Raw genomic sequence first — 24048 nt, forward strand, 5'->3', positions numbered from 1 at the left:
TATATATATATAAATCGTCGCTGTGTTATCGTTAATATTAGAGCGACATTACATCACAGCGAGCGCAGCGGCTTTAATTACGCGGCCGTTTATCGAGCGCAATGTCAATCGAACGATTCGCCGACGGCGATGCCAAAAATATGTCGCGCTTCCAATTACGTGCATGCGGCTTATTAGAGGACGACTCGCGAAAATCGAGCTGCCGCCGCTCGCGACAAATATTTGCGAGGTGGCGTGAGTACGCTCTCTCCGACGTGTTTTTTCTGCTGTATAATGGCTCCGATGTCGATATTACTAGCGATTGCATTTCCGCGCGCGGAAAACACTGGTCGAGAGACGGCGATAACGCTGCTCGAACGGAATTAATACGCGTGGAGGAGTGTTCCGCCTAAACATATTGCCATACGAAATTGGATGTATTTACATTAACAGAGGGACGTGAGATAATCTCTTTTTTTCGCATCGGTCGGTTAAACGCGCAGTTTAGACGCGAGCAAAGTAGGTAAGCCGCGGAGGATGCCGTTTGTTATAACGTGCGTTTTTCTCGCACGTCCTCGCGAACAGCGTCATTTTCGCGAGTTTCCCGAAGGTCTCTCTGTCAGATTCTCGACGAAGAGGTATTTATTGTTTCGATAAAACGTTTGAGCAGCCGTAAACTTCTCAATTTTTAACCGTTCGAGAATTCCTCTGCGGTTGACGTTCATCGGAAAAAATATAGAGCGCATGTATATAGTCGGGGCGAAAGAAAAATAAACACGACGCGTGGGACGTATTGATTTTACAGAGGACGAGGTGGACGCGCTGCGAACTCGCTCTGTCCACGAGATATCTGATTTTTATTAGCCGAAGGGCACACGACCGATCTATCGTGTCGATTAGTCGCTTCCTAAAGGACAGAATTTGGATTATTAATTCGCCAGCGAACAATCGGTAGCATCCGAAAACTCGAGAAGAAGAGAGAGACTCTGTTGAGCTTTCCATCGGGAAGGAAAACTCCATTTTCCACGGCTACTTGCCGGAAAACAGCCGGCGAGATGTTCTAAAGATGAAATGTAGTGCCAAGTATATGTTTCCTTCCTCTACGTATAACGTAGTCTCTCGCTTTTACACAGCCTTTTGAGAACAGGAGCTCTCGGGACACCGAAGACGTCGATTCTTCGCAATGGAACACGATAGATCGTCCGAAATTCCTGGATTGATTTTTCACTCAATTAGGTAGATAACTATCCGTCCGGCGAGTCCCGATGATAACGAGGTAACCGCTGCGAGCGAAAAAATCTTGACATTTCTCGCACGTTGTACGGAGAGGATTCCTTTTGTATTGCGCTCCAGGTAATCCGCTTTGTTAACGGCAACAGAAACGCGATTTCCGTCCGCAGAAGCGTCACGCCAACGCACGTTAATTTTATGAGTCGTTCCTTCCCGTCGCGGATTCTTCTGCAAATAAATTCTTCGGCGTATTCGGTGGTTTTTCAACTGTCTATTATAACGGCTTCGTCGATATAAATGTCCGTTTTTCGGCAAAATTCGATCGTGATTCTGGCTTCATTTCCAAAGCAATCGCATAGAGCTGTCCAATATTGAAAGTTTAATATTCAGCATTTAAACACATTGAGGGAAACGATAATGGAAATTAAATATCAATTATCAATTTTCGCGGGCTGAGCAGGTTTGGAGGCTACATTCGCGCGATAGAATGAAAGATTTAACATAGAGCCAAAGCTTCGACCCGGGATTTCATTGAGACTCGTGTCGATAATGAAAATTTCGCGAGCGGTTTCGTCTGTCGATTTATACTGTATTCCCGACATCTCCGTAGGCAGAAGACGAATAAGTCGAAGGAGCAATTTTTGCACGCTACGAATTCAGCGGCGCTTTTCGCATTTTCCAGGCCGAGTCATAACTCACGTAAGATTCGATCTGACGGTTAATTTCCGCGACGAGGCTGGTGATACGCGGTGGATCACGGACATCTGCTCGGTTTTTCTACAAGTTTAATTGGATCCACGAGCGATTTAATCCGGCCACCACACATGCGAACACGATTTCTCTTCTCGCGTCGCCGCGGGTGCCATTTCTCTCTCTCTCTCTCTCTTTTTGCTCTTTTCTTCTCGTTTGGCTTCTCCCGAAAATTTATTTTGCAAAAAAGTCGCGCACCGCTTCAACGAGTAATTAGGTTAACTACTAAGCGATGCGGCCCATTTTTATCCTCGCGTCGCCGAAACTTTTCCGAGGAATTACTTTCTTTCTGTGTACCTCGTAGCGCTCGCGAGCTATTTTCGATATAAGAGATGTTCCGCTAATTAGGATCGCAAAGTTTGAATCAGCAGCGTTGTAATCGTTATCTTGCGATGCCTTCGATTCGGAAAGTTCATCCTCCGTCTTCTCGCATGGACGAATAAATTAAATCCGAAAGATCGCTTTCATTCAAGCGATAAAGCGATAAAACCGCCGCGAATAAGCTCTCTCGACATTTTATAAATTGCGTATAAAGTACATTTTTTAAAAATCTCTCGAGTCTCCAGCTCGAAACATTTCTTCCCAACACCTGACTGCAAAGAAGGAGCACGGAAAGTAGCCTTTTTCTCCTCTCCACCTACAACGCGGTAATCTTGTTCATTCTGTTAATTTGTGCCGTGTGCTCGTGAAGGGAAAAGAATCATGGATTATCTGGTTACTCGCGGGAGTATTTGGGTTAATTGAGAAGCCGCAGCTCAATGCGACACCATTTCCCCCGTGACCCACCTAAAAACCTTTCCGAACGAACAAAGTCACGTTGACGTTACGTCGAAACGACGACGGTAACGAATATTGCCGTACGATAATAATAATCCGTTCCTTCCGGACGATATTAAGACGCGATTCGATTCTTATCGCCTCGCATAGTCCCGACAGAAGGGAACTCGTTCCTGTCGACGATAATGCCGACCCTCGAAATCGCGCCGGCCGTTTCTCCGCGACGGAGACTTGCGATAACGCCGCTCGATTAGGAAAGCCTTCGGCAAATCGCACGGATAAAATCGCTGCGACGGTCGGGACTGAATACTTAACAAGTTCTCTCGGAGATATTCTTAAGGATCCAAATGGAACTTTAAAGACTCTGTCGAGAATGGAAAGAAAGAAAGAAGGAGACGGAAGAACGGCAATCGATTCGCGACAGGAGGATATATACTCTCTTTCTCTCTCTCTCTCTCTGTCACACTTTGTTAAATATAACGCCATAAAGAAATCCCTTTTTCTTTTCAGTGACGAAGCCGACCAAGGTGGAGGACACTCAGGCCAAGGAGGAGTCCTCCACGATTGAAACTCTGAAATCGTAAGTTTCGCCGAAAGTGTAACCCGCCCGTAAAACGATTCTTTCACACGCACGCGAGCATGTTCTGTATTGTTATTGTGTCCTTTATCACATAATAAACCCTCTTGCGTGATCATTATTTATTTAACGATGGAACACTTTTCAGGTGTTGTATTACCGAAAACTGCGCGCGCTTTCCGCGATACGTTTCTCGCGGGAAACATCAATTTGCACGTAATTCGATTCTTTTCCAATTGCATAAATATTTGATATTCGCTTTCGTTTAACTCCAAAGTAATTAGTTATTCGAGTACATTGTGCGTTATCAAGGATATTATCGTATCGTTCGGCGCGCATTGCGGACGCTTTGAGAATTACGTTACGGTGGAATGTTTACAGCGCGATATTGTTGCGGAAGTCGTAAATAAATAAAAAAGAGAAAACTTCCTGCAGTTCGCTTAGCTAAATGTCCAGTTTTCTCATTAAGAATTAACTGTGATTCACATAAAGCGACCGCTTTTATGTCGAAGGTATTCACCGCAGGGATCGAAACGTCGTTAATTCGATTGCGAGTACAATTTTGAGAATAATAGGAATGGAAAAATCGGCCGGTATCCTTCCCGAATTCGCGTAAAGGAAACGTAACTCGGTGCGTTACGCTCTTTCGCGTAAAGTTTCGTATGCCCAAAGGGCATACCGCCAAACTGCACTCTATTTCCATTCAAATTGGTACACCTGAAAGCAATTAATTCTCGACAAAAGTCGTTCACGGCGGTACAAAAATGTGAATCCCGCATTCTGGAACATCCGAGCAAGAAGCGATTGAAAAGTTCCGAAGAAGGAAAATATTTGTTTTAATTTGCCACTGGCGCTCGATACACGGCCATTCTTAGGGCGACATTTTAGCTTAAAGTGTCGGTCCAATGCTGCAAAATGTACAACAGAAGAATACGAATCATCGTATCAACGGATTGCAATATTTTGACCTTGTCAAATGATCATTCGTAAAGTTTAGACCGGGCCTAAAAGGGGAAAGTCGACTATTTCTGCTATTTGCCAGCAGAATTGAACAAGTAGAGATTCCAGACATATCAAGAATGTTTAAATCCCTACTTGCTGAATTTGTTAGAAAACAACAGAAATAATCAATTAGTGCAAACGCAATGGACACAATTATCCGGATGAAGTTCACTGTCAGTTTGAACGGACACGACCGACCTCTATTTCTATCGTCGACTCGGCTTGGTCGCGCCGCACGTCCATCGACCGAGTGAAATTTAATATGGCTCGTCCATTAAGAGCCTCGTGGATTGATTCGTCGTCGGTCAGCTAAGTAACCCGCGTCAGTGCAAATAACACTGATCGACGAACTGCAACGATCCCTTCACACCGCGAAATAGAAAATGATTTCTGAAACATCTCGCTGCGAGCTTCAATGAAATAAACTCTCCGATATATCATCTTCGCGTTATCATAATTATCTATCGTCGCCTCGTCGCCATAGAAGATATAATTGCGTCACTTTATATGAGTGCTTGTAATCGAGCTCGGAAAAATCGTCGCGCCAAAGCAAAGGGGCCCAGGTTGATCGGTGTTTCAGAAAGTCGGAAACGGGTGGCAAGATAAGCAGCGGAGACGACTGCAGAATATGCCGGAGGTCCTTCGCTCCCGAGGAAGTCTCGCGAACTTGTTGCGAGTGTCAACACAAGGTCTGCGAGGACTGCGCCTCGTATTCAACGACAACGAATTCCGACGATCCGGTGAGTTTGCACGCCGTCACCATTCTAATTAACCGGTTCATTGTTCTCCGCCGGTGGTAAATATTGCCATAAAACGAGATTGGACGGTGTCTGAGCGCAAATTAATCGTCGGACCGGACGGAGAGAAAAACACGGGAAGGAGGACGCGAATCGAACGTGAAAATCTAATTTCACGGTAGTAATTAATCGCGGCATTTTTATCGCCGCTGCTCCTCCGCTCTCGCATCATTGAGTCCTGTCATACGACAACATTAATCCAGTTTAGTAACAACAACTGTAGTTAGTGAGTACTTGCATTTAATTGGAGTATATTTTTAGATCTAAACCAATCTGTCGCGAGAGGTTCATCAACTACGGTTGTTACTAAACCGGATTAACGTGCAAATGTAGTCATTGACTATAAAGGAGGTCAATATAACTCGCGACCTCTGTTTCTCTCCATTTCCAAAGTATATACGCGAAAATGTTGAAATTCCGATACTCACAGCATCTTAACGGTCCTGATAAATCACCCCTTTGATTATTTTACATATTTACGCGTCGGTAAAACACGAACGACCAATAAAGGAGCTCGAAAATCGTCCGATAATGTTGATGACTAACAATATTAAAAAGTTTTCAAGAACGTGACTCGCACTTGACAGAATGCCAATGGGAGAGTTAATTGCCGGTCGATGGGGACAAGAAATCCCCGAAGGAACGGACGAATGAGCGAACGGAAGACTCCTAATACCGGGCTTAACGTCGGACCGTGTAAATCACGATATCCACCTTCCGCTAATTTTCACTCCGTCTTACTTCGAGAGAATATCCACGTCCCGGCAACACGTGGCGCTCGTATGAAATTACCGTGGGGAATTAGCAGGGTCTTGCGCCGCGCTCTTTTTCCGAAACCGCCGAAACAATTACTCTCCTTGCACGTGGACCTTTCCCCCGCGTTAATAATTAAATCCATGGCTGCTCCCGTGGGGGAGAGAAAGCAATTAGCTTCGAAATCTCGCGTTAAATTATCATAAACGCGGATCAGCCTCCCGTCGAAGCTGCCGCCGTGAGAAGTGAATGGAAATTTATTCGCGACCGTTTCCTCGCGCCGGCCGGTACGAAAATTAATCAGTCGAGACGAATCCGCTGGAATTCTACGCGATCATTTCCGACACACGCACGCTTGATTTCGTGAAAAAACGCGTTCTTCTATATTTCACGTTGAGGCGGCGGAGATATGATTGAAACGGGATCGCGCGCGGAAAGAAAGATGGAAAGAGAGGTAGGGAATGACGTTGTTTCGCGAAACGTGCATGAATCACACGCAGTTAGAACTGCGTTTTATAAATGGACCGAAACGCCGCTCGGATAATCCGATTATGCAAATACGCGAAATTTACGCGATATTCGGAACGGTGACATTTACGATGGAGAGCTGAAAATTAGTGATATTCATATTGCCGTACTGTACTTGTAATATATACCGTCGTCCACCGAAGGAAGAATGACGTGTAATTTTGTATAAGCCGCAGAATCCACACGCACACACGCGCGATTGCGAATTAAAGAATCTCTCCCGAGAATCACGGCGTAATTACCGCGGGACGAGTATCGATATTAATTGATCCGAGCGTATCGTTCGATTCAATTAATTAATCAACGATTCGCCCATTTCGAACATATACCGCCTGTGATTTATGCGGGCCGCGTCTTGCGACTTAATCGTCGATGTATCAGTTTGAATTACTAATTCGGGAGCCATTGTCTTAAGTCCTCTCCATCGATGAATAACCTAGTCAGTCGAGCGGCAAACTCAATCGAAACGTCATCGAACGAAAGCAGAAAGCCAACGATAAACGACCGCGTGCGCCGATGAGTGAAATTACCTTTTTCCCGGTTGCAGTCTTCCTGGCGATGTAGCGTCTGCCGACGAAAGATCGCCTCGAGGGACCAGCCAATCGTGACACAGGAATCCACGGATTCGCTGCTAGACGTGCCGATCTTGGAGGCTCTCCAGAGGAGGCACAGCGACGCCCGGCTCGGTCCCACCGGAAGTCAAATCGGCGCGCTCGGAAGCGGACTGGCGCCGCCGCGAAGTCCGGAGATCCGTAGGCACTCCGACGTTTCGCCGGCCAGCCTCAAGGAGCTCGAGAAGGTAAGCGAGAATCCGCTGCATCGTCGACCTGTGCTTTCGTCATCTTCGCGACATTGCCCGCCATGAGATTAATGTTCGACGCGGCCGACTATCATGGAGTGAAATAGCGCACACGGAAAAATACATTCAAGTAAATATTATTTGTTTCAAGTATATTTTATAGTTATTCGAATATATATATATATATATATATATATATACGCAAGTGCATCATATGTTCGTCACAAGCATATTCAAAATACATTCTGTGAAACCTAGTAAGCTTAATCTTCAATTCAAAATATTTCAATTAAAACGCAAAAACTTCGGTTTACGATCGCGCGATCTAATTTTTTATTTCTCATCAAACGAAATTTCGTCAGAACGATTAACTTCGAGTGACCAATTCTATTCGAATTTTAGCGAAATCCGTATCGATTAATTAATTAATTAATTCAACGGCAATGAAAATCCTTTTGCATTAGAAAAGAAAAAGACCATTTTTTCCATCTAATCAAATCAGATTATAATTCGTATGAAATGAAATTTAATCCGTTCGACGTGATGAAAAAAATAAATTTCTCCGTGCGCGATGAAAAGTTAAAGTGAGAGAATATAATTAACAATTCTGTGATTAGCACGCTTTACGTGACGTTATATTGGCTTTCGATGTTACTTTCACGAGTTACCATCGCACGAGATCCACCCTCCAACCGAGATGCATAATTCAGTATCCTAAGAAATATCGTTACACGCATAAACGTCCCGCGTGCGGAATTAAAGTCGCCGAATTACCCGCGAGAAGAGTCAACGTCTGTCACCACGCTTTGAGTGTCCGCTTTAACGCTTGAGCTACACTTCGCTGTTGTCTCAAATGCATTATACATACTCCGCACTCGTCGAGATTCCCGCACGCCACTGCATTATGCAACAAAGCGCAGTTCGCTCGCTCGAGAGTGGCGTCGAATTATACCGTTCCGATTGTAGCTGTCGACAACGATATGATTTAACGTCGGTTTTACCGTCCTCGTCACTGATTATGCAACTTGATTACACAGTATCAATTCTCTGGAAGAAGAAAGAGATGATATCTCGTAAAAATCATGCGCAGGAAAAATCTCGTTATTCGTATAAATCATATACTTTTTATCTCTCGTTTTTCTCTTTCTCTTTTCTTTTTTTTTACATACTATCGTTACAGTACGGTTAATAAATCGATAATTAAAGAGGAGCAAATGGCTGGGCCGCTTTAAGTTTAGATCAATCTTTTTCAAGGCGACTCTCCGAGACGGAATGACATCGCTTTCGGCGTTATCGCGCGTTTCACGCGATACTCCGATGATCAGACTTATTAACCGTGCGCCGAGGATTCACCTCGAGGACGATAATTTACGGGACGTCATAAATTGTTCGGATACCGTCATCGGACGGAACTGCCTCGCGTCCGCCACGGCTTCAACGAGGTGCCGCGCGATGTCGAGCTTGACGCCGAGCTCGACTACTCGACGATTATCGCGCGTGTTGTCGGAGCGCTCGCACGAAACGAATGCACGGGGTTGAATGTGCGCCAGCCAGACTTCCCATTACTCGGCTGAATTTGGAGGGTGCACAGCAGCCGGCCGTATAGGTAGCAGAAATGCATCGTAATAAAGATTGCGCGTGCATTTTGCTACCTGGAGAGATGAGCTCCAAATTGCAGCCATCTCTATTAATTATTCCTTTTTATTACAATGTGGCGCTAATAATGTATTGTTATATATATATATATGTATGTATGTATGTATTTTTTTCCTTTTTGCGTCCGTACTCTTTGTAACATATAATTTTGCCGAGTGCCAAATAGAGTTACCCGAGGCAAGGTGAATAAATTTTATTTCTCCTTCGAATCGCAAAATAAAAAAGGTCTTGGACGAGCTTATTTCCGGAACGTTTCATATATGTATGTCTTTTTGTTTTTAATAGATTGCGTCGAAAAGCCATGGGGAGGAGAGATTATCTAAAATTTAAATTAAAAGAGAAAAGAAGATTACGAATTCGCGTAATTTTTCCATTGCTCTGTAACGCGTAATTCATATTCTACGAAAGTATGGATTCTCTCCATAGCTCTTTTCGAAGCAATTTCCATTTTTTTGAAAGCTGCTACGGATCAGAGGCATTATTTCCACTTCTGGAAATAATTAAGCTTTCCAGAGCGGTGATCGTAGAAAATGCTGAAGTATCGCGAGGATGGTGAATGAGATAAAATTTGTCCTAATCCCGTGTATTCCGCTCACCGAAAAATGCGTTGTCGTTAGCCCATCAAAATCTCCGCGCGTGATCCCTTATCGCTGTGCGTTCCTTCGCATTCTGCGAACGTGACATTTACGCGAGTCAATATCCTTGAATTTATCGAAGTCCCTCGGTTATCGATCGACGGCGGCACCGAGGCTGACAGACTCACATTGTTGCGAACCGACAACTTCGAGGCACCGCGGTAGACGCCTCACCCTGAGAGAGAATTTATCGACAAGTCGTTTTTGTCGCCCAGCGGAATAATCGGACGAGTCGCGCGAGAGCGAGGAAACGACCTCGGAAACGGAAGAGAGTGGAGTGAAATTGAAATGAGGGAGAACGAATCGAGAGAAACGGGAAAATGGAGGCGAAAATTTTCGTACTTGTGCACACGCGGTTATCTACCTCACTCGCGGTAAAATTATAAAGAAGCGCATCCGATCGTCGTCATATTCACATTCGCCTCATCTCTCTCTCTCTCTCTCTCTCTCTCTCTCTCTCTTTCTCTCTGGGATAATATTTGTTTATAATTCAATTTTCTTTTTTACAAAGTTGCAAAATATGTTTAAACAAAACTATGTATATTAACCGACTCAGGCATCCGACAATCAATTATTATGTATTATTGTTGACTACAGAATTAAATATATATTCTACTCTACTCTACTTTTTCTCTCTTTCTCTCTACTCTACACACACACACACACACTCTCTCTCTCTTTCTCTCTTTCTCTCTCTGAAGGTTAATGAGAATATCGCTAATATAGTTAAATGGGCTAGAAAAAATGGGTTATTGAATTCTGACAAATCCAAGGCCATGATACTTGGTTCATCTAAATTGATTAACGATGCTTCTTTTACTGGTCTTCCTGGGGTATCTATACATGGAATAAGTAATCTCTTCTCAAAATCTGTGCGATAGATGTAGCTATAATGAATAACTTTCCTGGGAACTACAGATCAATGATATTGTGGAAAAGGTAAGCAAAGCTCTCTATTTCAAGCTATATGAAGCTATGTGGACATTTCCTTCTTATCAATGTTCGACGTACGTTATATCGACTCTGATTTTACCCCATTTTGACTACTATTGTGCAGTTTTCAGTAATGTGTATCGCTTAACTATTGGAACAAAATTCGGTCCAGCGTTAGAAAGACGAATACAATTGTTAATTTCAAATACAAACCATTTATGTTTCCGTTAAAGTTTAATGTAGTTGTTAATTACTCACTTGTAAATATATTTCTCACTAGTGTGAGTTATGTTACGATAACTTTTTACTACTGTAAATATTTAATATAATTTTGATTTCTTTAGTTCTGTACACTTACATACATATGTATTTATACATTTCAATTATGTTCTCTCGTATCTATGTACACGCATGTTCTCTCTCTCTTTCTCTCTCTTTTTCTCTCTACTCTTCTTTCTCTACTCCTTCATTTTTTAATTTCAAATCCATCAGTTGCAGCGCGCACTCGTTTTGCTTCCACCGCTCGCGGGCACTAACGGAAAAATTCAACGCAAGAAGCGCCATTGCTCTTGTAAAACATGCACGTTATATTTTTAAAATAAACTACCGTTTCAGCAATAAAACAAAACAAGACTACTTTCGCTATTTCATATTCAATATATTCAATCGTACCGCAGGCATGTTGTCGCCTTCTCTCCTGCAGTCAACGAGCTGATTTCTATCGAATTATCTTTCTTATTTTTTGTGGTTTTTTACTCTCTTAAAATGAATCAGTTATGTTTCTGATTAAATCAGTGAGAATACGTTTCATCATGATACCGGCGCGAAGAAAAATATTTTGCTGACACAGCAAATTGCTATGAGGACGGTAAAAAGATTTGTTACAAGGAAAAGATTATTTTGTAGCAAAACGTCGTTGCGATAAAACACATCGCTTCTCCTATATCTCATTAATTTTGACTAATGAAAGTAAGATTTCACTGCAAAATCTGTAACATTCCACCGGCTATTATTAACTGAGTCCTTTCAGCGAGATTATTGCTATACTTATAACTGATTCCACTGTTTTCAGTGACGATACATTTTCGAGAGTAGCTGTCTATGAATTCTCCGACATCTTTTGACATCCAACACGTATCCTTCTCGTCATTCATTCATGAGTTCGGAGGAGAGCCGGTCGTAAATCCACTACTTTGTCCGATGTTTGCCGCGACGTGATGAAATACGTTCTGCGAGCATTTACGCACGCATTTAAGCGTAGGCGTGCGCAAACCCAAGAGGATATCTATGAGGGCGTATTTATGAGGATGGACGCTAATTCCGGAGTTTATCGCGCCGGACATTTTATCTTCCTCGCGGTAATTGTCACCGGCGTTTTTTCCGTCAATCCACTTCGTCACGGCTGCCGGTTTCGACTAAACACGCGGTTCGATGGATGAAACGGGACGACGCCGGGCAAAATCGCGAGACCGAAGTGCAAAGGCGATTAAAATCCGCGTGATCGATTTTACTCGGCGGAGTGCATGCGTAAATTTAGTAGCATCTCGTACGACTGTAAGTGCAGATACGACCGGATTAAACTTGCATCCGGCGCTTAGATGTACCTATTGGATTATTCACCACCGCCGACTTCAAAAATCGCCGACCCACTTTCTCCGAATGAACTTTGCGGAGGTCGGGAAGACATGATCGCGACGTCGTTGTCGTTAAAATGTTCGTGCGCCGTGAATATTTATGCGCGCGACAGGTGCTCGAAAGTAAGTTTTGCGTTCTGGTACATCGCTGCCCTTCGCGGGCAGCGGTGCGCGGCATCGAGACATAATCTTTCACGGTTCTGTGACGTCGAGTCTGATTCGACATTATCCTCCGTTCCAAGCAGCCCCGTGTACATTAATCCCTTCGGACGTTTCTTCCCGAGAACTACTTATTTCAACTGCGTCTCAGCTGCATTTTTCACGCGTTTTCTCTTTCGACGTATAATATTTATTTTACCGATTCTTCAGTCTACTTTTCTATATTGTGTTATGAAAAACTTCACGTGCAATCTATTTATATAAGTTTCTCACGGAAAATCTTATCTTGCAGCTGCATCGCAACGCAGAATATTCGGCTAAACGCTACGTTATTTTAACGCCAGCACTCTCGAGTGACCTAAACTAATGTCTCTAATGAGTATAACTACCGATAGTTTCAGGCGATGGTTTTAGCACGAGTTTCATGTTACAACTCCATTCCATATTTACATCCTTTTCCTTACTGATATTGAAATAATGAAGTGAACTCCGGAAATAGCTTGTACCACGAATGGTTCTTTTAACACTGGAAGCATCTCATACGCACCATCGCTCTTATTCGCGGACTTTAATTGCTGTCGATATGTAATTATGCCGGATCGCGTGACGAAGCCTAGACGAAGTTAATTTTCGGACTGTTTCATTATTATCGCAAGCTCTCAGGTGGTTCGTCGCCTTGTTACCGAGGACGCTATTAATTTTCGCCGAACGCAGCGAAATGTCTTTGTTGCAGTGTGCAGGTGGGCGTCAGCTTTTTGTTTCAGCCACACAAAACCGATTCATAACGATGCAATCGCTCGTTTTGTTTACGAAGAAAGAAAAGCTCGGAAATTTATTCGGACAAGAATCGATTCGCGGAGAAAACAAAAGCCTTTCGGTCACGTAACCTTTCCCTCAGGGAGAAAACGTGATAAGTGAAATGTTTTCAAATTAGCAAATTTACCATTTCCGCGAGTTCCCGGTAGAGAAGACCCTCTCTGGGGATTGTTCATGAATCTTCTGCCCTAGCGTGAATTTGTGAAAAGTATAAATTTTCTAAATTGAGAATATTTCTGCCCTAGTGGAAAAGTTATCGAAAGGCGGGTTGTTTATTGCTAATTTTCCGTGCATTCTTTCACGATAATTTAAGTCACCTGCGTTAAGTTCCCCGAGAAAGTCGAACGGAAGTAATTGTAAATGCTGGTACAGTATTCGAAACAATTCGGGAATCGCCCGTTCAATCACTCCCCGGTAGTCGCTTAATAGTTCGAATACCTCTCTTGATAGCTTCAAACATTCATTCAGCCGCGATTCCCTAATTGTTTCCAGCAATCTACACGAATGAACTTGGCGCGAACATAACAATATCCGGCCGATGACTTAACGGCTTCCTCCGAATGAATCCAATTCAATCGGGTTGATTCGATCATCCACGAGAACGCTCTCTGTGCGTTGATCTAATCGTCAGCTTCTAGGTGTCGATCTATGGCTGCATAATCGTACTTGCACCCCGTGCCGGGGCCTTCTTCTCCCCCTGCCCTATCTCACGGCCTACATGTGGTGACGTCTCCCGCATCGTGCCCTAATCTATGTATCGTAATGTTGTAGTTTCGAAAGGTTGCAGGGGAGCGCCGCGATGATCTCAGATGGGACCTGGACCGGAAGAGCAAATCGAGAGGTGGCTCACCCGATCGCCATCAAGCCGACAGAGGCAGAGCGACCAGCCCTCAAAGGATGCCGGCTCAAGCGGGTGGTAAGTATATCGGCGAGACGAATCATTGAGAATTAAATAAATCGCGAAACATCCTTCCTGCTTGGTGAAGCGATCGAGCAGGAAGGCGGCGACCCGGATGAAGAGGAGGAACGTCGGCGTCGCGCTCGCCGCGGTGGCGGCACGATTCGCCGTAAATCGCACGTGACCAGGCAGAGATCCTACGACGACGAAATCAAAACCGCGGCCGCGATGACCGGCGGCGGCGCGCAGTCCGTGCACCCCGACACCGGCCTAGGTCTTCCGATTCAGCTGCCGAGACGAGCATCCGCTTACGACGTTTACGCCACACCCGGGGGCAGCGGCCTCAACGCGATGGCCATCGCCGCCGCCCAGCAAAGAGCATCGGCGCAAGGTACGGGGTCCTCCTAAGTTTTTACTTCATTTTTCAAGTATTTTGCGTAACTTCAGAGATGTTCCGCCGAAACAGCGATGCGCTGTAAATTCAGCCGCGGTACCTTCTGCGACCCTTCGCCCTCGTATTGCGCGCGAGGATGTACGGCCGGCGGAAGCTACCGGCCAGGATAATCGAATAGACCTTGTCGGGCAACAGCTCTATTCCCGCGCATTGTCTCGTTCCCCTGTCCTTACTTCCTCCATCAAAGGCGAGAGCGACCTCGAGGAAATGAGTAAGCCGATTTTCGCTAAGCGTATTTCGACCCGCTTTCCCATCTCGTCGGTACAACACATGCCGTGGCGACAGTCCTTTTCGGTCACATTTTCCTTCCAATTAAGCTGCTCTCCGAGACACTTCTCACAGAGAATTCTTAATTTCGATATTCGCAAAGTCGCGCACTGCTCTTCTGATATCTTTTGTATTCTCCTTGCGTTTTTCCCCGTTAAAAGCTCTTGACTGAAAATCTCGCTCTAATCGGCGAAAGTTCATTCTAATCTCTGAAATGTCAGCCACCGACGCTCCTCGAGGGCATCATTAATGTTTTGCAGCGGGTAACGCGGAAGTAATCTCAGAATTTCCATTTTCGTGCATTCGATTCAATCGCGTCTGTGTGTCTCGAGATCTGGCTGTGTAACTTTAATACCGCGCGAATATTATTGCCAGCCTGCGTGATCGGACACACCAAACAAGCTCGATATTCAGCTTTTCTCTCTCTCCCACGCGGAAGATCATATTCACAGAGAAGTTGCAGCGTACTTCCTGCGGAAACTATTTGCGTCACAGAGCAGCGTAACATGGTTTTAAAGCCACCGCGCGAAACGCGTTCCAGCGCTTTTCGCATCTTCTCGGGTGTGGCGCTTTACAGTTTTAATTCGATGTTTCGCAAGCTATCGATATCGATATCGCGCTACTTCGTGGAAGAAAATCAAACGCAATCAAACCAATCGAAATCTTCGCTGATATTCTCACTCGACGAGAGTTTCGCGTGGATTACGAGACCAAGTAAGAAATTTCCTGTTCGAGGTAGCTCGCGAAAAAACGTATTGTCGGTTCGGTTTAAAAGCATATGTGTAAGTATACAAGGTGTCCTAAGTATGGCGACTTCTCTCTCGAAGTGCAAAATCTTCAAGTTCTTTGACCCTTTTTGCTTTTAATATTAAATACCTCGGGAGTTTGAATCAAAACGTTTTGAACATACGTATAAAAAGAGACAAAGGATAAAAATTGAGATTACAAAATGTGTGTAAGGATACTTAACAGCGATTCCCAGTCTATAAAACGTGAAAAAACTCCACGACCATTGTAATTCGAATATTTTTCCAGATTTTCGTGTTCATAGTCACGCGGAAATGTATCCCGACACCCTATGTGTATCGTGACCTATGCCGTTTCTCCGCACTGTGGAGGCGGCGGCTGAATTCACTACTTTCTACGTTACAGAGGAAACAACATTGGCACTCGACCCACATTGTACTTTCGGTGCAAGAACATCACTGACTATTTTATTTCTTCCGAATATGTTTAACCCTGCCAGGCCTTTGTTGTCGAATAAATGATATTTCGATGCTTTGATATCGATTTTACCTTATTGTATTTTCTGCGTGCATTGTTATACCCACGATAAAGAGAAATACGAAAATAAATGTGTGGTATTAATGTATCACAATGCAGCGCATTGTATAAAATAAATATCTCTTTTGAAATAATCAGGCGTTTCTCAGTCGCGCTTCGATGAATAATGGTGCTATTTTTACGAAAAACCAGCGGGAATAAACACGAGGTCGTCAGTCGTTTCATTCTTAACACGTTGGCTACCGCGCTAAAATTGGATGAGTCCTGCGAGGCCAAAATTTATGTTCGCACGGCGCCTCGTGCTCTTTGTACTTAATAAAATTAAGAACCTGATAAAATCCTTCTTTATCAAGTAAAACCGTCGCCCATCTCGTAAGTGACGCAACCCCGGTGAAACTTCTATCTCTGGGTGACGCAGCAGTCAACGTATTAAGAAGGTTGTGAAGCGAAATGAGTTTAACAAGAATCCGATGAAATTTGCACTACGTATACACTGAAATAATATGTAGCTGCTGAGGTATTTGCAACTAAATATAACACTTTTTATACGCGTTCCTTGAAACTAGCGTGCTGTTTTTAATTTCTATTTTTCATATTTAATGCAACCAACTGCAATTGCTATCAAATTCCCTCTTCAGTATAGAAACGTTCAGTGTAGGAAGTTTGCTTGATAAATTTATAAGCGACCCTCTTCATACGCCATTGAAAATATGATGAATTGACAACCTCCTTAAAATTGAATGTTTTCAATCTTCTTCTCGATTTCAATTTATCTCGATATTGACATGTACTTCCTCGTTCGTTCGGAAAATACTTCGATTTCGAGTCGCATCGATGAACCCGAGACTTCCCCCGTCGTCTAAGCGATTTATCACCGTCCGCGCTGCTCTTTTAACTACTCCACTCCCATTATATCAACGTTGAGTCCGTTATTCGAGACAATTCACTCGCTCATGCGGGTCGCATGAAATATTTCACAGATAATACAGTTGGCCTGAAAACGTCGACGATCGTGTGCTTCACAGGCGCTCGAGAATCTGAAGAGCGCCACCAGGCGCGCAGGTCCTCCTTCCGCGCGGTGAAGCCCTACGAGGTCGCGGCGGACGAGGAGAAAATGATTAAACTGGACTCGTCACCCGCATCCGCAGTGGTACCAGCTGTAGCTCAACCTCTGGTACCTGACGAAGAGAGGCGCACTCGACGAAGAGGCTCCCAATTGTAAGTTCCCCGTTATCTCTCGAAGCCCTACTACGCGAATACGTGTAGATCCGTCGCGCACAATGATGAAAGCAAGACGTTATCTGAAGCCACCTTTAGTCTGAACGTTGCATCTTCTCGCGAGACAACTTCTTTATTCATTGTGACTCTACTTTTCCTCACACTCAACGAGCAATTGTTATCTGATAATTGCGACTTTATAATAATTCGAACTGAAATGTTAATTGCTTGGCAAAAATGCATCTGGTATTACTTCGGTAAAAATGACGCGCCAATCCCGCCGACTTCAATTTGTATTTTAACTTCAAGTTCCCGCGTAGGTCCGGCAGCTTTCCGTGACGCTGGAGTTTTGACACCGAGATGGACATTTCGCTCCCGCTTTCATGGAATCATTTTGCACTTGTTTTTAGGTGAGGTGTATCTTTGCCGCCTTCCGTTCGGAAATTAAGTATAACGAACGGAAATAGATAATTACTTACTCCGCGCAAAGTAATTCAACTTCACCTATGCGCGCATTCGATGAACGACTGATAAATACGGCTTCTCGTGGAACCTCGTGAATTCGATCGATTGACTTTTCAGCGAGTCGATCGGGGGGTATCTCGAGCGACGCAAAGCCGCTCGTAATATATCTCGAGAAATATATTCACGTTAGAAATGTTTCTCGGAGCACGATGTGTCGCGCGTGTCAAGATTTTACTGTTCGCACGACTTGCTGCCATATTGATCTTATCGCGAAGGAAACAAGTTTAAAGTATTCAATAGGCGAGCTATCTTGAGAATCGCTACTGCGCGCAATCAAAATATCTCTTTACCGAAGCACTCTCGCATTGTTGATCTTCCATTTCGGTGCTTCTTGCAAGACAAGATGTAAATCTGATATACCGGCCGTGAAATACGATAAGTTCGAATATGTCGTTTAACGTAGAGGTGTGGTAGGTTTTCAGTTCTACATCAAATCTATTTAATTTCACATTTCACATCTTTAAAGGTCTTCAATAGTGCTCCCTTTGATGCTACAAATGGCTTACTTCCGCTTTCTTCACTTGAAAACCTTAATGTAGAATTAAAAATTTATCCTCAGAAGGTCAAAATTCGCTTTGTGCCATCAAAAAAGCATTATTAATGTTTCTTTGATGCTACAAATGGGAAATTACTTCTGTTTTCTCCATCTGGAAACCTAGTGTAAAACTAAAATTTCGATTCGTCTAATCATTACATCTCGTTAAAACTCATCGGTGATTTACAGAGAACGATAAAAAGAGAGAAGAATTTACCTAAATTTAACTTGAAACGGCGTAATCAGCTCTGAATTTCTATTTTCACGCGCGTATCGATTCGACGAAAAATTCCGTATATACGTCGGACGAGCACCTTTTCGTAACCATCGACGTGGGGAAAATGAGGATCGATCTCTTCTCGTCTCATTGATTTCCCCACCGACGCTGATTTACCTCGCGGCTGTTCCCTTTTTTTCCGGCGATGTGCGCAACCATATGTTCGTAAGAAGCGCACATACGCGTGTTACGAGCGAAAAGTCAAGTGGATCGCAAACAGGAGGTTGCTGCTGGAGAAATAATTAATGCCACCCCACGCGTTCTCCTCGCAGTATTCGCGTTTGAACGAACGCGAGCACCTGCGGTTCTCGTCAAAGTCGAGTTTGGAACTGTTACAATTTCGGCGAGCTTAATTTTCCACGATACAGTGGCTGCTCGAAAATGCGCTAACGTAGCTCGCGATATTAACTGCTTGAGCGTTCGCAGCCACTGTATTATGCGACATTTCAAATAGATGATATGAAGGAAGCGGACAAATTCGAAACGCACTCGACGCGACGATAATTATTCCACCGCGACATTCACCGTTCATGGATTCTGCTTGAGAGAATCGGAATCATTTCGGTTCGCCTTTTTATCCATTTCTCCGTCATTTGTACATTTCGCTCGAAGAGTAACCTCGCTTTAAAATAAACACTTTGACATTGTGTTTTCTAAGACCGCGCGCCGTCATCCTATTACGAAGTGATTTTTTTCCCTTTTCCTTTTTTTGCGTATAAATCGGCGCTTCGAGACTCGGACGCTCTCGGTAAGTCCGCGGTAAAGATCTACATTCTTTGACCCTTCTTCGAGGGTCGAAGGTTCGACGTCGAGGGCGGAAAAGTGTCATCCCTCCGACAGGTTGTTACGCTTGCGAGAGGGAGACCGGGATGTCTGGTGAAAGGGTCGCGTCAGGTGATATATCGCCCTTGTCAAAATTGGCTTAACCCCCGAGCGCCGGCGTCGCCGTCGTCCTTCTTCCGTCTGAGCGAAGAAACTCGGGAAAGACGGTCGTCGACATCAGTCAGTGTTATGAATCATCTGGCTCGTGTAATCGCTATTATCTCGCACCGTCAGGTGCCATTGAGACCCCCCGAAGCTATCGTGTACGTCGATTCTTCTTGTGCGAGTGTCATTTCGATACATTTCCTGGATGTTTCAAGGGAGCGTTTAAGATCTCAAGAATATGAGAAAAATGTGACGGTTTAAGAAAAGTTAAGTTATGGGAAAAATTACAAACAATTCTTCCGCAATTTTTTTCGAAAATAATAGAGAGAGAGAAAGAGAGAGAGAGTCGGAATAAAGACAGATGGTGATCTCGAATGTTCTTCAAAGTACACGTCTAATTGGACAAATTGTGATAAATAATTATTTTAATCGTCACAATTCATCAGAGTAAACCCGCTGCTTATTGCAACGTTGTGAAAATAATTTTTTTCCTCGAAAGATTATCTCTTACGATCTGAACGTTACATTTATCTCGACGGATCGTATATTCGACGCTGTTTGCTGAACGCATCATACTTTCGCATCGTTAAACTCAAGAGTACGTCAAACGTGACTCTCGTAATTTAATTTCGCAAACGAAGCGCGCGCACATCGAAGCTCTCCAAAATATCGTTCCCGTCGTTTTTCGCGTTTTTAGCTCGTTCGGAAAGGTCCGTCGATTATTTATAACGTTGAGTCGTAATGTCTTAAAGCGGCACCATTCGTCGCACTCCTCATCGACACGACGGCTCTCTAAATCGGGAGACGCGGGGATAGCCGTTAGAAAATTGAACAACCGCGGGATCTTCTAAACGCCGGTTTAGATCAACGAAGCGTGACGTGACGTTCGGACAGAAGCGTATTTGCTCTTTAATGCGACCTTGCCGTCGAAATTCGATCGTGCCTCGAATGCCAACACGGTGACCGTGCGCCACGCCAACCGCGATCTGCAGTATCGTCATCTTGGTAGACCGCCGGAAATCAGGCTAAATCGTCTCGGCAATTCCGCCGAGCATCGCATGCGCGCGCGATGGCCGGCATACTTTCCGCCCCCGGTGAATTTTGCAACCCACGCCTGGCTAACTTCTCTCTATCGTTCTCTACGTTCGAATCGAGACGACAGCCGTCTCTTTCGCGTCATGAACGTTTTCTATGGATTTTCATATAAATAAGAATAAAACTTAAAGTGCAATTAGCGGTATCATCACTGAGAAGCAGTCACTAATGATCATAGTTGTACAACACTGCAAATCAATGAAATTTCGCCGCGAAAGTCCGTTAATAGCAACAAACGTTTCTATCGGAAGAATCCAACTGCAAATGAACTGCAGTGAAAAGAAATATTATTTATTATAAAACACGTTTGTCCTGGTATGACTCTCTAGCTCTTGATAAGTTTACCACCATACGACATATGGTTGAATGCATATAAGATATGTACATATATTTCTACTTCGAGACACGTTCACAACAGCGATTTGCAGTGAATGTTTCTCTGATGAAAAAAGCTAAGTGGAAGAGTTTTCACGAAAAATTAGTGAATACTCGCTGATTATCGGTAGAATGCTGTTTTACCGATTCGGCTCAAGAAAGTAATCATACGGATATTTCATCTTCGATGAAAACATCTTCTTTCAGAGGGACAGCTCAGCAAGCATACTTCTTATTGTCGTAGTGACAATATGAATAATTTGCGAATAAACCCCCGTGAAAAGTGTTTGCTTTGGAGAAAAGCGATAGCTTTTACATCGTGCTTTCTTATCATCGTCGAGAATAGCCGGAGAAACGCGGCGATAGAAGTTTCAATTCTCGCTTGCTAATTGCACGAGTCGTTCGTGCAATTATAGTATCCCGTAGCTTCGATCGTGACGTGAATTTTTAATTTCGGAACTTTTCAAACTCCGCTTACTTACGGAACGACGGTTTAACGCAATTATCGCGCTTCTTTATTTCTGCCCGCGCGCATCCTCCGGGTTTTCGCAGTAACTAAAGGCGCGCGAGCGAGCCCGCGATTTATCGCAGTTACGGAATTACCTTTAATCCTGCGTAGTTTGCCGGATGAAACTTACGCGGTTTGTTCACGCAAGAAGGAACGCGCCCGACGTGTGCGCAAATCATGCTCCCACTTCTCTCTGAATAGTTTCATGAGTTGGAAGCGACTTTACCGAAATCGGAAATTGAATTTGTAAATCCTATTTGCTGTTATTAGAGCACACAATATGACAGAGCGTTTCAGATACTCCCTCTTGTCGTAACTCAGAACGAAACATTCGCGAGGCTCGGTGAGAAAATATCACTAAACGCACACGAATTAAACGGAACTCGATCTTCCGGTGGAGATCTTGCGGAGGATGTGCTAATCGATATTGCCGCGCTGCTCATTCTTATTCAGCGAAAATGGCAGGAAGAGCTTTTATTCCGCCGGAGTTCGTGATGGCACTGCGCAATTAAGCGATTCTCCTTCAAAGAGTGGCTATGAGCCGCGATGAAAAGAACGGGAAAAATCTCATAAAGGGGTATGATCTTGTAAATTTTCATCCCCGGTTAATTCTCGCGCGAATTCGAAGGACAGAGAGAAAGAGAGAGAGCACTTGCTCCTTTTAAAACTGACATTCGAAAGAGAGAGAGAGAGAACACTTGCTCCTTTTAAAACGGACATGTGACTTTTTCAAGCGACATTCCGCTGCATTTAATCGCAGAAATCGAACCGAACGCAATATGGCTTCCTGTCGTACATGGAAAAGAGATTCCGGATAGGAATCCAATGAAAAACGTTTATTGCTCAAACGTCAAGATCTAGCTAACATTTGATCACACACCAATTGCTATCTGCATTCTTCGAAATCGTCCTCTTTAATCCTGTCCACTCTCTTTCACTTGCTAGTTTTCTCGTGCGCCAACCGCTCGCTGATTCTTTTTACTTATTCGCTTACATTGTCGCGAATCAGTTAACTGAAAAGCTGCTTTCCATCCACATCCGATTTATTTATAACGCGCGTATATATCCCGCGATTTGATCAACGCCTGAAAAATAGCATGTATTTGGAATTTAATTTGAGCGTGTGGCACGCTCCTAGCAGAGAAATTCCACCGTCTCGGAAGGTTAATGGCGACGAACGTGAAAGAACGGAGGCCCAAATATTAGCGGGAGAGTTCCTCGCGCAGTTGCGTGATCATACCGTGACCGATCCCCGACCGATATTACGCTTTATTTCAACAAGTGTATAAAGAGAAAATCCGTATTTTTAATAAACCGTCCCAAGTACTTGGAGAATTCTACGGGATATTTTAGACGAAGCAGTGAATCTCGAGATTCACCCTCGCCCATTCTAAAACTGTACGTTTGAGCGTTGCAAATGAAGAGAAAATATATCCACGATTGGAAACATCGCGAGGGAGAGGAGCTTACGTCAAAGCGTCGGAGGGAAAGTCCGTATTGGCGAAACGTTTGAGACGGATTTGCGCAACCTTATCCTCTCTAAAACGCACTTGATATTCCATCGAAATAGGAGGAGATCGGAGATATATATATGTGTGTGTGTGGGTTCGCTCGCTATTTTTCAATCTCGATCTGCGCTGAGATGTTTGCTAAAGGGACCTCACCGCCGGCTGTTGTATTTTTATTTCCACCGAAATAAACGCCGCTCATGCGTTTACACAAGATATTCGTCACGTTTGAAATGCCGATCGGTCGCGGTCGCGACCTCGTGCCGATACCACGCGAAATCGCACGAGCGGAAGATGCGTTTGCGAAGAGAAGAATCGACTATCGATATGCAAGATGGCGCATTTAATCGTTCGCGGGATAATCCCGCCGTTACGATCGCCGTTATTGACTATTCTTCAATTCGTTTCCTGTGAATTTGCAATTCTTTTCGATGAAAAATTTGATTAGATGAAGACGCACGATGTGAACCAACGACTCGTTGATTAAGAGATCAAAAGAAGGGAATTAATTGGTGGACGAGTCGGAACGCGCATACTGGAAATTGGAAGTCGGATCAATTCATTCTTTGTGAAAACATAATGCAGAATCGTGGAGTTATTTAACGTCCGAGATTGAAGAATTTTTCAGCCGAGTAAACGTCGAGAATATATAACTGACGTCATCAAATCTCATTTATTTCTCCGTTAAATTCGCGTAATTGACGTTTGAGAATTATTTATCGGAATTTTGAGATTTTACGTTGTCTGCGTTTCCCTCCTCTCTCTCCCTCTGACGATAATGGAATTGTATTTCTAATATTTTCCGCGTATCAGCCACGATAAAGACGAACATTGCAGAGCTGACCCTCTTTTCCGTCTTCTACGGTAGACCGATGAATGCAATTGCTTTTCAAAGAGAGACACAATATGCAATTAGCGATATACCGGAGACAATGAGGCAACAGACAGACGCGAGATGATAAAGAACATTTTTCGACGGCCGATCTTTCGCCCAACGTCGCTGTGGACTTCAAAGGACGATTAGAAGCACACAGACTGCAGCGATAATTCCATATACGTGCCAATTCTCCCCCCATTCCCCGCTATTCTCGCCGAGAGGATGACGAGCGCGTCGTGGTCGCAAAATTATCTCGGAGAAAACGGAGACGCTTT

General features: G+C 44.0%; 1 protein-coding gene across 2 annotated transcripts in view; it reads left to right on the top strand.

Annotated features, from left to right (window-relative positions):
- The window catches only part of LOC106746320 (regulating synaptic membrane exocytosis protein 1), a 138911-nt gene that overhangs the window by 49907 nt on the left and 64956 nt on the right, over positions 1–24048 (top strand). Inside the window, exons 4-9 of one of the 2 annotated variants that reach the window (XM_014622822.1) lie at positions 3247–3316; positions 4896–5055; positions 6941–7192; positions 13797–13941; positions 14012–14314; positions 16954–17146. In XM_014622822.1, the coding sequence (XP_014478308.1) occupies positions 3247–3316; positions 4896–5055; positions 6941–7192; positions 13797–13941; positions 14012–14314; positions 16954–17146 (1123 nt within the window). The remainder of the gene's footprint in view (positions 1–3246; positions 3317–4895; positions 5056–6940; positions 7193–13796; positions 13942–14011; positions 14315–16953; positions 17147–24048) is intronic. The other variant, XM_014622823.1, reaches the window with a different exon arrangement.

The sequence above is a fragment of the Dinoponera quadriceps genome, unplaced genomic scaffold (genome assembly GCF_001313825.1).
Source record: "Dinoponera quadriceps isolate SergipeBrazil2010 unplaced genomic scaffold, ASM131382v1 scaffold566, whole genome shotgun sequence".
Taxonomy (NCBI): domain Eukaryota; kingdom Metazoa; phylum Arthropoda; class Insecta; order Hymenoptera; family Formicidae; genus Dinoponera; species Dinoponera quadriceps.